We start from the raw sequence: 12,951 nt of genomic DNA on the forward strand, positions 1-12,951 counted from the left end.
TATGATAACATTGAATTTACCATTTCAGTCAAGACTCTATTTTTCCTTTTAGCTACACCATTTTGTTGTAGTGTGTAAGGGGCTGAAACTTGATAGACAATTCCAGTAGATTCAAAATAATTTGGATTATAGTATTCTCCACCTCTATCCAATCTTAAGCACTTGATAAATGATTCACACTGAAGTTCAACTTCAGATTTATAAACTTTAAATTTATCAAGCTATTCATCTTTTGAATGCAATAAATATACATAACAATATCTAGAACAATCATCAATAAAAGTAACAAAATATTTCTTTTCACTTAATATAGGAGTATTATGAATGTCACATAAATCACTACGTATCAAATCAAGGAATTTTGTTTTCCTTTTAACCTTAGGGAAAGGGTTTATTGTAATTTTAGTCACATACATGTATTACATTTTTCAATATTATTATTAAAAATAGGAATTAAATCTAACTTATACATGTCATTCAATTTTTTATAATTCAAACGACGTAATCTATAATGCCATAAACAAAAAGATTCAACCATATAAGCAAAAATAGTAATTTTATACTTATTAATAATATTGAGTTTGAACATACTCTCGTATACATATACTCTTTCCCTACAAAAATTCCTCCCTTAGACAAAAAAAAAAACTTATCTACCTCAAAAACAAGTTTGAAACCAAACTTATTCAACAGACTTCCAGACACTAAACTCGTCCTAACTTCTGGTACATAATATACATCATTTAAGGTTAAAATCTTTCCAGAAGTGAATTGTAGTTCAACATACCCTTTGCCTTTGATTGCCGCGGTGGAAGAATTTCTCATGTACAAGACATTGAAATTTTCACATTGTGTGAACTTTGTGAACATGCTTTTATCTTTGCACACATGTTTGGTTACTTCAGTATCAATCCACCATGTATTATCATCTTGTGTCATATTAATTTTAGATATCATTGCAACGAATTTTTCGTTGTCATTAGCCTTAGAAAATGATTTCTTCTTTAAAAATCGACATTCATTCTTGAAATGTCCCGGCTTACCACAATGATAGCATGAGCCCTTTTGTTTCTTTGTGAACTTAGGTGTTCTATTAGTCTGTTTGAACTCTTGAATGGTTTAGTAGTCTATACTTCCTCCGTAATATGCACTTTGGCATTTTCAGAATTTAGGTTCTGATATTACTTTCGATATTCTTCTTAAATACGAAAATAATTTGTCAAAGCCTCAAGAGATATTTCCTCTTTCTTATGTTTTAGACTTCTTTTAAAGTCTTTCCAAGATGGAGGAAATTTGTCTATTATGGAGGATACAACAATCATTTCATCCATTTTCATATCATATTGCTTGAACTGATTCAGCATCTTTTCAATATCGCGAAATTGTTCCATAACAGAACGACCACAACCATTTGATAATTATTGAAAAGACTGACAAGAAATTTCTTACTTGTAACATCTTCGGTCATGTATATTGTCTCCAATTTGTCCCATAATTCTTTAGCGGAGACCTCGTTTTGGTAGGTGTCGAACAAACCATCAGATAAACCATTCAATATGTAGCACATGCACATGTAATCAACATTGTCCCATTTTTGTCTTTCTTGGGTTGCAGCAACAGATTCGTTTTCATTCTCTTCAGGTATTGGAGTATCCAAAACATAAGCAATCTTCAAATTTGGTAATAAGAAGTGCATCTTTTTCTGCTATCGTCGAAAATTGCCACCATCAAACCGATAAAGTTTGACAAAGTTGGAAGCCAAATCCCTTAGTGTTTCACTTTCATGTGTTCTGGTAGTGATCATGAATAATATAACCTTAAAATTGTTAGTTCAAATCTCCGGTGAGGAAAATCTCGAACACACAAACGAAACTCGAACAGAAAAAGAAGAAATAGGACAAGGCTCTAAGGCGTGTATCAAGCCACTATCTTTAAGGTTATATTCTCCCCCATCTATCTTCGGTGTACAAATGAGTTCCAAGCAAATTAACCTCGATGATACAATGAAGCCAATGACTATTTGCGTTTTGCACTAACAAGAATAGTCCACTACGCACTGAGCAATGTATAACAAAAACTCAATTTCTACAAAGGATTTTTGCAATAATAATTTATAGAATAATCTAATAATGTTAGAAAATGAAGGAAAGAAAGAATATTAGAATTTGTTGGTGTGTTTTCCAAATGAAATCTCATTCCTATTTATAGTAATTTTCATGTCTCTTTATAGAGACATATTTCATCAATAGGTGTCTTTCTGAATAATAATGTATTTAAAATAAACACATAACTATTCATTTAATATTGTAACTATTCAAATAATATTATTTAAATAGTTACAATTCTTTTTAAAAAAGTCAAATAATATAATCTTTTGATTAATTACACCCATTCATTTATAGTTATTGGAACACTATAAATATTTTGAAAATGTTCCAACAAAATATGGGGGGGGGGTTTGGCCAAAAACTAAAAATTAATATAGAAAAATAAAAAATCGAGCCGTTTGAAAAATATAACAAAGAACTTGACCAAACCAAACCGAAGCGATATCGCCTTAGTATCAAATATAACAAATAGGCATAATGACTTATTTGACCCTCCAATATTACATAAGAAGTCATTTTAACACTCCATTTAATATTTTCATATTTTTTAACTCTTGAACTTGCATTGTTTGTTGAATCATCCAAAAATGGATGAAAAAGTTTAATTTTGTTGACGTGACGTGGGAGCCGCATATGTGATTAATTAATATTTAAAAATTAAAAATATTTTTTATAATTTCTACACTTAAAAGAGTAAATTTTTTTATAATTTTTTAAATATTTTAAAATTTTAAAAATTAATCAATTGATTTTGTGGCATGCATGTGGCAATCCACGTGTATGCCATGTCAACAAAGTTAACAAGCATTAACTTTTCCATCTATTTTGGGGTGATTTAATAAACAAACAAATTTAAAAGCTAAAAGAGACAAAAAAGAGAGGCTAAAATGATTTTTTTTTAAAATTAAAGGGCCAAATAAGCTATTATACCTAACAAATATTATCAAGTTTTTATTAAAAAATTAATAAATATCAAGATTTAGGGACACGTATGATGGGCCGGGAACTGATATTATTCTGATACTGGTGAGCATTTTGGGCCATAGAAGCGGTGACACGTTTTCGTGGCCTTTGTAACCACTGCCCTTTCCACTCTTTAAGAGGACACCCCTAACAATGGCTCGAACCTTGTCTGCATTTCCGTTCCGTTCCTTTCCCTAACCCCTTCTTTCTTCTTCCTCCTTTGACTGAAATTTTAAATTTACGTTCGCCCCAATCAATCAATCTCTTAGATCTGTTATTTACAAGGCCTGATTTCAAATATCCAAGGTCAGATCTCTTCTTCTTTCTCTTCATTTTCTCCCTTCCCTTGTTTCTAGGGTTTGATTTATCTCTCCCCAAAAGTTCAAATCATTTTTTTGCTTATTGTTTTTATTTTTTCAGATCTGATTCCGACAACGAAAACGCTACTGTTTTGGGGCCTCGACTTGAAGCCCTTTCTGCTTCTTTTTTGAGGTTTGGGTTTTTCTTGGATGTGCTTATGTTTTGTTCTCAGATCTGGGTTTGGTTGTATTTGTCGCTTTGATTTGGTATTCTGGAAATGTCGGGTTTGCCCAAGGGTGAATCGGTTCATATTCGGGAAGTTTGGAACGATAATCTAGAGGAAGAGTTTGCTTTGATCCGTGAAATTGTTGATACTTACAATTATGTGGCTATGGATACTGAGTTCCCGGGTGTGGTTCTACGCCCTGTGGGAACTTTCAAGAATATAAATGATTATAATTACCAAACTTTGAAAGATAATGTTGATATGTTGAAATTGATCCAATTGGGTCTCACTTTTTCGGATGAGAATGGGAAACTTCCCACTTGTGGAACTGATAGCTTTTGCATTTGGCAATTCAATTTCCGCGAGTTTAATTTAAGCGAAGATATCTTTGCTAGTGATTCAATCGAGTTACTGCGCCAGTGTGGGATTGATTTCAAGAAGAATAACGAGAAAGGTATCGATGTGAAGCGGTTCGGTGAGCTTTTGATGTCGTCTGGGGTCGTGTTGAATGATGATGTCCATTGGGTCACCTTTCATAGTGGATACGACTTCGGGTACTTGCTTAAGCTTTTGACTTGCAGGAGTTTGCCTGATAGTCAAGCTGGGTTTTTTGATTTGATCAAGATATATTTCCCCATGGTATACGACATCAAGCACATGATGAAGTTTTGCAACAGCCTTCATGGTGGTTTGAACAAGCTCGCCGAGTTGTTGGAAGTGGAAAGAGTCGGTGTGTGCCATCAAGCTGGTTCCGATAGTTTGCTCACCTCATGCACCTTTAGGAAGTTGAGAGATAACTTTTTCAACGGCTCCACAGAGAAATATGCAGGTGTATTGTATGGCCTAGGTGTCCAGAATGGACAGAATACTAATTAGAAGAAAATAATTGGAAAAAAATGTTGATGGATGTAGACTACTTAGAGTTTGAGCCTGAATTTTCTTTGTATACATTGTCAAAAAAAAAGTATTGTTGATTTAGCTGTGACTTTTCTCCTTTTGCTTGCATTGTAACTGAAACCTTAACTGGTTTTTCCAGTTGAAGTCCAGTGTAAATTATGCAGTTAGTGTTTCTATCTTTTTCAATAATAATCATAATCATTTGCATCTTATTGACTTGGATTATATTTCTACAGTTTGCGTTTATTTCTGCAAAGTTCTCTTTATTTCAATTGCTAGCTGCACTTGGATCCTCTTGAATAATCTTAGAACTTATTTGTATGTTGTAGAATTGGCCTCTGTGCCTTGAAGTTGTTGAGGTCTCTTGGTCCTATTATTTCAGTACGAGCATAATAGGAACAGAGGATGCTTCTCTATCAGAGGAAGTGTATCTTCTACAAGTGGACATTGCTAGTTTTTAGGAACTTCGGAGTTGTAATTTATGCACTGAGATGGCAGATGATGGATGGGGTTGTGTTCCTGCAAGAGTTCAGATATGGTTCATATATTACAAAGGGAAGGGGATGACAATTACACGGTTTGAATCCTAGTTTTTGTGATGCCAACAAAGGGCTTAACCACTGCATCCTTATGATGTTGGCTGGTGTATATTGTTAAGGACTTATTAGTGTTCTCTGAGGTCTGAGCAAGCTTGGTGCCCTTCGTTGGAATGAAAGAAGGATCAGCTCTTGAGATGTGGCTAAGAGAACTAGAATCATTGAAACTGTGAGTGGTATTTCTAGATGTGGGGTTAACCATTTTTGAGTGAGTGCTTGTTGATTGCAATATAGGCTTTGTTGCATGCTTAAAGGGAAAAAGCTGGCTAGGCTTCTACCAGATTGGCATGCTGCATCATGCAATACAGGCAAGAAAAAGCTCAAAGGTACCTTCCATATTGAAATGCACCATGATTCATGCAATATGGGAATTGTTGCACTTGATATGGTAGCTTAAACGAGTCGAAGAGGAAAGGCTGATTTTGCAAGGTCTCTCTACCGGATTGGGAAGGTGTTCATGCAATCCATGATAACAGTTGTGAGTTATTGTATCTGAAACCCAAATTTGGGGTAAATTTTAAGACATTGTTACCTGTAAGTATCATTGTGAGGAGAGTGGACGAATGCACAATCCAGTTTTTGATATGGCTTAAGGTAAAATGGGAGTAACTGCAGACATAAGTGGACATCTTTTCATGCATTATCACTCTCAGTCCAATTAGATCCTTTCTAACAAATGCTTTTGTTGTCGATGCGAATGATAAAAGACTTGCGGTTTAAGGTTTTTGTTTTGCTCAAAAGAACATTTTAGTTGATGCTTGTCTCCATTTGATTCTCGACAACTCTTACCCCTATCAGTGTTGTTGGCTTACAAATGCATTTAAATATTGAAAATTTATTCAGGTTCGAGTCTCATTATTTATAATTACGATGTGTGCATATCCAATCACATTACGTGTGTATGTTAGACTGAATTTTTTAGAAATACAAAATTTTAAGAAAAATTATCAAATTCACTGTGTATATTATGTGTGGATATTGTTTGATTCTTTTCGAGTTTTATTGTGGTTTTATATTAATTTTATTTTATATTGCAGTTGGTCAAGTATATATTTGTATTTGTATTATATAGATTGCATTTGTACTAGTGAAATTTAGGGGAAAAAAAATCTATTTTAGTTATAAAATGCATTTAATCACAATGGATACTCGTATAGGAAAAGGTTATTCACTGCTTAATGACATTGATTAGGATAATATTCATTGGTTTGTCATTGAAATAATTTAAGGATGCATTAATGACTAGATTTAGGGATTTTCAATCATTAGATCTATTTTGAAATTAAAAATTGTGAATTGACTTTATTTTTTTAATAAATCAAATACTATTTAAAAAATCATTAAAAATATTTTTTATTTATTTTAAAAAATAAATATACATATATTTTCTTTATATGTTATTTCTCAATTGTTGCCCTTAATTATAAAAAGAACTATAATTTTTATACGTCCAAAAATTTTAATTAAATTCGAAATTGAAATTAATCAAATATAAAAAAAAAGGTAGGGATTAAGGTTGGTTTCGATGAAAAACTTTTTCAATGATGTGCTTTTAGTCATATTTCTTGCCAAATACAGCTCACCAGGTGTGATTAAATTATTTGCAATCTGAAAATTACAGCTAAAAGGACAATAGTACCCTTCCTAATAATCCATATTATGGTGCACTTAACGGTAATTGTCTCAATAGAAACCAGTAATGTGAGAGTAAGCAAAAATTAGTTGAAACCGATTGAATTGAATTATTTTGGATTTCTCAATTTAATTTAGGTGGCTTCGATTTTGAGTCGATTTATAATTTTAGTTAAATCGATGAGGTTTGATCGATTTAACCGAATTAATCTACCTAATGTATTTATTAAATATAATATACCCAAAATCCCATAATCCATTTACAAATTAAACCCAAACTCATACCCAATTTTAATCCAAGCCTAAATAGAAACCGAGCGCAAACTGGCCAAGGGCTAAATCAAAATCAGAAATAAAAAAGATAATGTTATAAAAATGAAAAAAACAAATATTAAATAATAAAATTAGAGTAAACTACACCATTAGTTTGTAAACTATGAGTAAATTTTTGTTTTGGTCATTTAACTAAAAAAGTTATAAATTTTTTGCCATTGAACTATTCAAAAATTTTCATTTAAGTCATTAAATTATTTAAATTTTTTATTTAAGTTACTAAACTGTAAAGTTCTTTTTTAAAGTTCCGTTCGTGGGTTCTAAGCGACGATTCGACAACCGTGAATTAATACCTATCAACAACTAGAAGAACATACATTGATCAAAGTCGATTTGACAGTTAGTGTTAGAGATCAGAGAAAAAAGCTGTTTGAATATTGGTTCGTAGATTCGTAATATCTAAAGTTGTTTCATGGAAAAAAAACTAAATTATAGAAGAGAAGGGAGAAATAGAGTTTTCGGTTTGTGCAGGCAGCGCGGATAGAGAAAGCCATATAACATCAATTTTAACAGTGTAATAAATTAAATGAAAATTTTTGAATAATTCGTGATCAAATTGTAACTTTTTTTATTAAGTGACTAAAACGAAACTTTACCATTAATTTAGTGACCAATGGTACAAATTATCCTAAAAAATAAAAAAATCTAATTACTAACCCTAAAACATAAATTCCCAAAACAGAAAAAGGAAAAAACCTTCCCTCATCCCTGCTGCAGCCGTTCCCCCGTCGCCCGCCCCCGACCCCCGTGCTTCACCTCTGTTCGTCGGCCTCTCATTTTACCAGGTTTGCTTTTCTCTATGCTCTTCTTCTTCTCCTCTTCTTATCGATTTCATAAAACTTCCTCTCTTTTTTTTTCTTTTCAATGCAGCATGGAATGATCAGATTTTGGTTTATTGTTCTTCTTGTTTTCTTTGAATGTAGTAATGCATTTAGTTTATTTAACTGGATCGGTTATGGTTTTTAAAATTTTTTAATCTCTATAGTTGATGTTTCACGATGCATGTTTTCCTTCCTGGTACTGCCAATTTCATTTTTGTTCTGGCTTTGTTTACTGCGTCATTAATCCAATGAGGTCTTTTGGAGGTGACGTATCACTTTCAGATTAAACTACGTGGTGGTTTCATTAATTCTAGTGGTGTTTTGCCCTGATCTGAATGAGTTTTCTTTTCGAACTGTTTTTCTCATCTTCTGGTAGTATTTGGAGCAGAAAGCTCCATTTATTAGATTATTTTATCATTCACTGTTAACCGTGTGGCTGATTTATTTAGTAAGCTCCAAAATTGTGTATCTTAATTATCTTATCTCCTAATACTTCATATCATTGTTGTCAAAGCATGCACCTAGTTGCAGCCATGCCTTGCAGTTTATTGCTAGACAATAAAAGCTCTGTGGACCTTTTCGGGTGAGGTGCATTTGACCGCGCACACTTTTCTGTTTGGAGATAGACATAAAGAAGGCTCCATTTCGTTTGCCATTTGATCAGGCTTCTTTGGTTTGGCAGTAGACTTAAATGGGTAAAAATACCATGGAGGCCTCTGTACTAAGTGTTAGATTGCATTTTACCCCTTTTACTAAAAAATGGACAAATTAGTCCCTGTACATTAGATCAAAGAGCAATTTGGTCCTTTCTATTAGAAATTGCATTCATTTCTACTGTTTAAAATTGGCATGGCCACGTGTACCTCATGCTGATGTACAGAGACCAGTTTTTAATAGTAATAATGTATGAAATTTTTAACAGAATGACCAATTTACTCTTTGACCTAATGTATAGGACTAATTTGCCCATTTTTTGTGTAGAGGGGGCTAAATGCAATCCAGCTCCTTGTACAAGGGCCTCCATGGTACTTTAACCGACTTGAATGCTATATCCATTCCTTTTTAAGTGTTTAGTAACTGCTTTTTTTTTTTTTTAATAAATTTGTTGATTTACCTACCTTTCCTTTCTTATGAACTTTCTTTAAGTGATTGTTAATTTTGGAATGGAAATGTTTAAAAAACTAAGGACAATAATTTGTTAAATTATACAATTAGATTCATGTATAAAATACCAGAACATGAAAAATGAGACGATGAAAACCATTCAATGGAAGCATTCAGCTTTTTTTAGCATCCCATAAGATTAAACAAGAATATGTTACATTCTCCTCAGTCGTTTGTATTCTATGGAAATTACCAAATTAAGGAAGTTCAGTCTCGGAACATTTTATGTGCACTAATCATTGTGTGTGTAAAGGAAAAACATTTAATTATGCTGAAGCTAAAAAAAAAAAATGCATGGATTGTATTGTTATTTACCAATCTTAGCTTGGGGGTGATGCTTTTAAGCATCCAACGAGTAGTGGATTTATTTGCTTAAAGCTTTTCAAGTTATGTACGTCTTAGATTATTTTTTTTTACCCTTTAAATTGCTACTTGGATCAATCTAGGTTAATCAGTGAAAGGAATCTGAATTCTTGAGATATGGAAATAGCAATTATTGCATTGATTTTGGCTGTCTTACTTGGAGCTTTTATTTTGGTACCCCGACATGGTAAATCAGGTAAACTTTAATTTGTGGCTTTTGCCCTCTTTGTTTACATTGTTTTAATATTAGTAGTAGTAGCAGGTAAAATATGAATTAAAACTAATTATGCTTTTGCTGTTGGTGAAAATTTGTTTCATTGCAGCTCATAAGAACAAGGTTAAATCGACTGTTGCCAACTCTAAGGTACAAATATGGATCTGGGGGAACTTTGAAATAGACCAAATCCTTTTTTGCTGTTTTTTGGAGTTCGTATTTTATACATTTATTTCCAAAAAGTTATGGTGGTTGCATAAGTTAAGTAACAGATTATCAGTGATACATTTGACTATATTTCGTGTATGCTTAGCTGCATTGTTAATATGGATGTATGCTGATTAATTCTGAGATCTTTTGAAATGTATATTTTTTCTGTTAGGCATCCTATAGTAAAACAGAAGTTATGCTACATAATAAGAGGACAGATTGTTGGATTATCATTAAGGACAAGGTAATTGGTGACTTTGGCTTGTTGCTGTTTCTGGAACATAATTCTTTGTCATACTAAGATATCTCGATTGTGATTATGTTTAACAACCAACTGCAGGTTTATGATGTTACCTCATATGTAGAGGAACACCCTGGTGGTGATGCCATCTTGGCACATGCCGGAGATGATTCAACCGAAGGGTTTTATGGGTATGCGTTTGTTCCTTATTTGGCATTGCTCAGAGAATTTTGAAAACTTTCTGTTGCCTCTTTCGGTTCGTGTTCTCTAGCGTTAATTGGTTACTCTCTTCTCTTAGCTAGGCTTGGCTACTGGATAGTTCATACATGAAACTGGTAAATAAGGATACAGTCTAATCATTTTTCAACATCCAAAACATGTTGGAAATAGTTATCCAACCTCCAAAACATCTGTCAAAATTTTGTCATACTTGAACATGGTTAAGGTTTTGTGTAACCCTAAGCTTACTTGGTATTTTCATCTTTTTGTTGTATGCAAAAGGCCACAACACGCAACTCGGGTGTTTGACATGATCGATGACTTCTACATCGGAGATCTTCAGAAGTAATCTCCAAGCAACTATCCACTATTGGGTTTTGTAAGGTTAGGGTGAAAACACTTCTGAGAATATCTTTCTGTTAGCCCTACTCCAACATCGGTATGTGCTTTGCACATTTAGTTCCTTTTGCAGAAGAACTATTTGGTAGTAATTGAATCCATGTGTTTAATTTTTTATTTTCTTCATCTGCTGCTTAATTGGTGTCTTATCCAACCCTTTCCTTTAATAATCTTGTTTTATTTTCAAGAGTGTATCGAAAACAGTGTATTTTAATATAGGTGGAGTGGTAGTAAATTTGTATTTTAATATTACCTAACACTTGCTCGATCCTTGAGTTTATAATTTATAATTTATATTTAAAGATGATATAAAAATATAAAAAAGATAAAAGTGACATTGTAATAATATTAAATATAATTTAAAAGAAAGAGAATTTCTATAAATTCATAATTGATTTAAGGGTGACATCAATTTAGGGGAATGCTTAAGTATTAGATTAGATAACCTTGCCACATCAAACAAAGTTTTATCTTATATTGTTATACATTTCAATTTTATTACACAAATTGTTCACCAACTTTGTATATATTAATAATGGTCAGATTTTAGTTTTGATCTTTATATTATACACAAATTTGAAATTTAGTCTTTATATTTTAATTTTTGACATAATTTTTATAATATTATTGTTAGTTTAAACTCTTCATTTTGATTAAAATGTTGATGAATAAGTACCGAAATACATAGACTGTTACATTATATAACAATGGTCAATGTTCAGTTTTAGTCCTTGTATTGATTTGATTTTATATTGTAGTTGGTCGGACGTATATTTATACTTGTATTATATTTGTACCAGTAAATTTAAAAAAAAAAAATTATTTTAGTTATAAAATGCATTTAATCCCTATGGATACTCATTGTTTATTGTCTTAAAAAGTATCGATTTAAACATATATAGGAAAACATTAATTAGTACTTAATGACATTTGTTCATTGTTCTAAAATGTATCAAATTACACATATATGGGAAAGCGTTAATCACATTGATTAGGATAATATCCATAAAAAAAAAAGATAATATACATACATTGAATCCATTAAAAGTTTTTTTTTAATTAATTTTGAAATATTGCACTCTTTCAAATTTGGTTTATCATTGAAATAATTTAAGGATGCATTAATGATAAGGATTTTCAATCATTAGATGTATTTGAAATTAAAAATGTGAATCGATTTGGTTTTGCTCATCAGTAGTGTCAACTTTTGGGTTGTTTATCGTCTACTTTCTTCTCCCTCTCATCAAACATTTATTTCATTCTTTTTCTCATCCATTCCACGCGTCTTCTTTCTTTCCAGTTTACAGATCTATTTTGTGGTATATTTGTTGTCTTTACAAGCTGTGATGGACAGATGACGGCGTTTGTTGTTCGCTAAAACTCTATTGGCTACTAGTAATTTTTCTTGGAAAGTAGGTGGATTTTAGTCAATTTCTTAATATGTTTCTGTTTTGAGAGTATTTAAGAATAATAAATGATTTAACGAGTCAATTTGAACCTGTGTTGTCTTAAGTTTTATATATTTTTTTTGTTTGTTTTCCTATTTTTAATAAGTTTTTAGTTTTAGGAGTTATTGTCTGCTCTTGTAGCACATTTTTTAGTCTTGCTTATGCATGTAACCTTATTTTTATAAGTGATTTTAGGGATGGTTTTGTTGTCGTCCTCTCTAGTTTGGTGAATGCTCGATTTTTGTTCGTCGCTTTGGACCATCCAAGATTGATTTCCTTATCATATTAAATGCTTGCAGTCACTCCAGATATGTCATGCTTGAGTTGTGACAAAGCCAATTGTAATGTGTTATGATGTTCTATTGATGCTAAGACTAAAAACTTTGTTGTGTTGATGGAGCTTCTCCTTCACTATTTACAACGAGTATTTGTTAATTTTTCATTCATTAATGAATTAACGAATTTACCTTTCAAAAAAAAAATTAAATTTTAACTTTCTTTTAATAAACCAAATACCATTTAAAAAATCATTTAAAACATACATTTTTATTCATTTTAAAATATTAAATGTATATGTGTACTTTCATTATATACTAAAATCCCTTAAACTATTACAATTTATTTAAACAAGTGCTTAAACTATATTTAAGTTAAATAATTCTCTAATATATGATTTTTTACTCATAAAAGTCATTGATTTCAATATTAATTTAATTTTTTTTAAAATTTTAGACTCTTATTTAATTTATTGTTAATACAATAGAAATTATATGCACTTTAACATTAACATAAAATTTAAAAAATAATCATAATTTTT

General features: G+C 31.5%; 2 protein-coding genes across 8 annotated transcripts; both read left to right on the forward strand.

The window, feature by feature from the left end:
* Positions 1–3,104: 3,104 nt before the first annotated feature.
* On the forward strand, positions 3,105–4,706 carry LOC107888391 (probable CCR4-associated factor 1 homolog 7). Its single transcript, XM_016812487.2, has 2 exons — positions 3,105–3,377; positions 3,492–4,706. The coding sequence occupies exon 2, from the start codon at positions 3,649–3,651 to the stop codon at positions 4,471–4,473; it is 825 nt and encodes a 274-aa protein (XP_016667976.2). The 5' UTR covers positions 3,105–3,377; positions 3,492–3,648; the 3' UTR covers positions 4,474–4,706.
* Positions 4,707–7,718: 3,012 nt separating this feature from the next.
* On the forward strand, positions 7,719–10,933 carry LOC107888392 (cytochrome B5-like protein). 7 transcript variants are annotated; one of them, XM_016812490.2, is made up of 8 exons: positions 7,728–7,840; positions 8,391–8,571; positions 8,858–8,901; positions 9,487–9,599; positions 9,727–9,767; positions 10,000–10,071; positions 10,168–10,259; positions 10,570–10,933. In XM_016812490.2, exons 4-8 carry the CDS (start codon positions 9,521–9,523, stop codon positions 10,634–10,636), a joined length of 351 nt encoding a protein of 116 aa, XP_016667979.2. In that variant the 5' UTR covers positions 7,728–7,840; positions 8,391–8,571; positions 8,858–8,901; positions 9,487–9,520; the 3' UTR covers positions 10,637–10,933. The 7 variants fall into 7 exon arrangements, 6 of the variants coding, with proteins under 6 accessions (XP_016667977.2, XP_016667979.2, XP_040965253.1 ...); XM_041109319.1 differs by lacking the exon at positions 8,858–8,901 and having other exon boundaries at positions 7,732–7,840; XM_016812492.2 differs by lacking the exon at positions 8,858–8,901 and having other exon boundaries at positions 7,732–7,840; positions 8,391–8,464.
* The last annotated feature ends 2,018 nt before the right edge of the window (positions 10,934–12,951 follow it).

The sequence above is a fragment of the Gossypium hirsutum genome, chromosome D13, assembly GCF_007990345.1.
Source record: "Gossypium hirsutum isolate 1008001.06 chromosome D13, Gossypium_hirsutum_v2.1, whole genome shotgun sequence".
Lineage (NCBI taxonomy): Eukaryota > Viridiplantae > Streptophyta > Magnoliopsida > Malvales > Malvaceae > Gossypium > Gossypium hirsutum.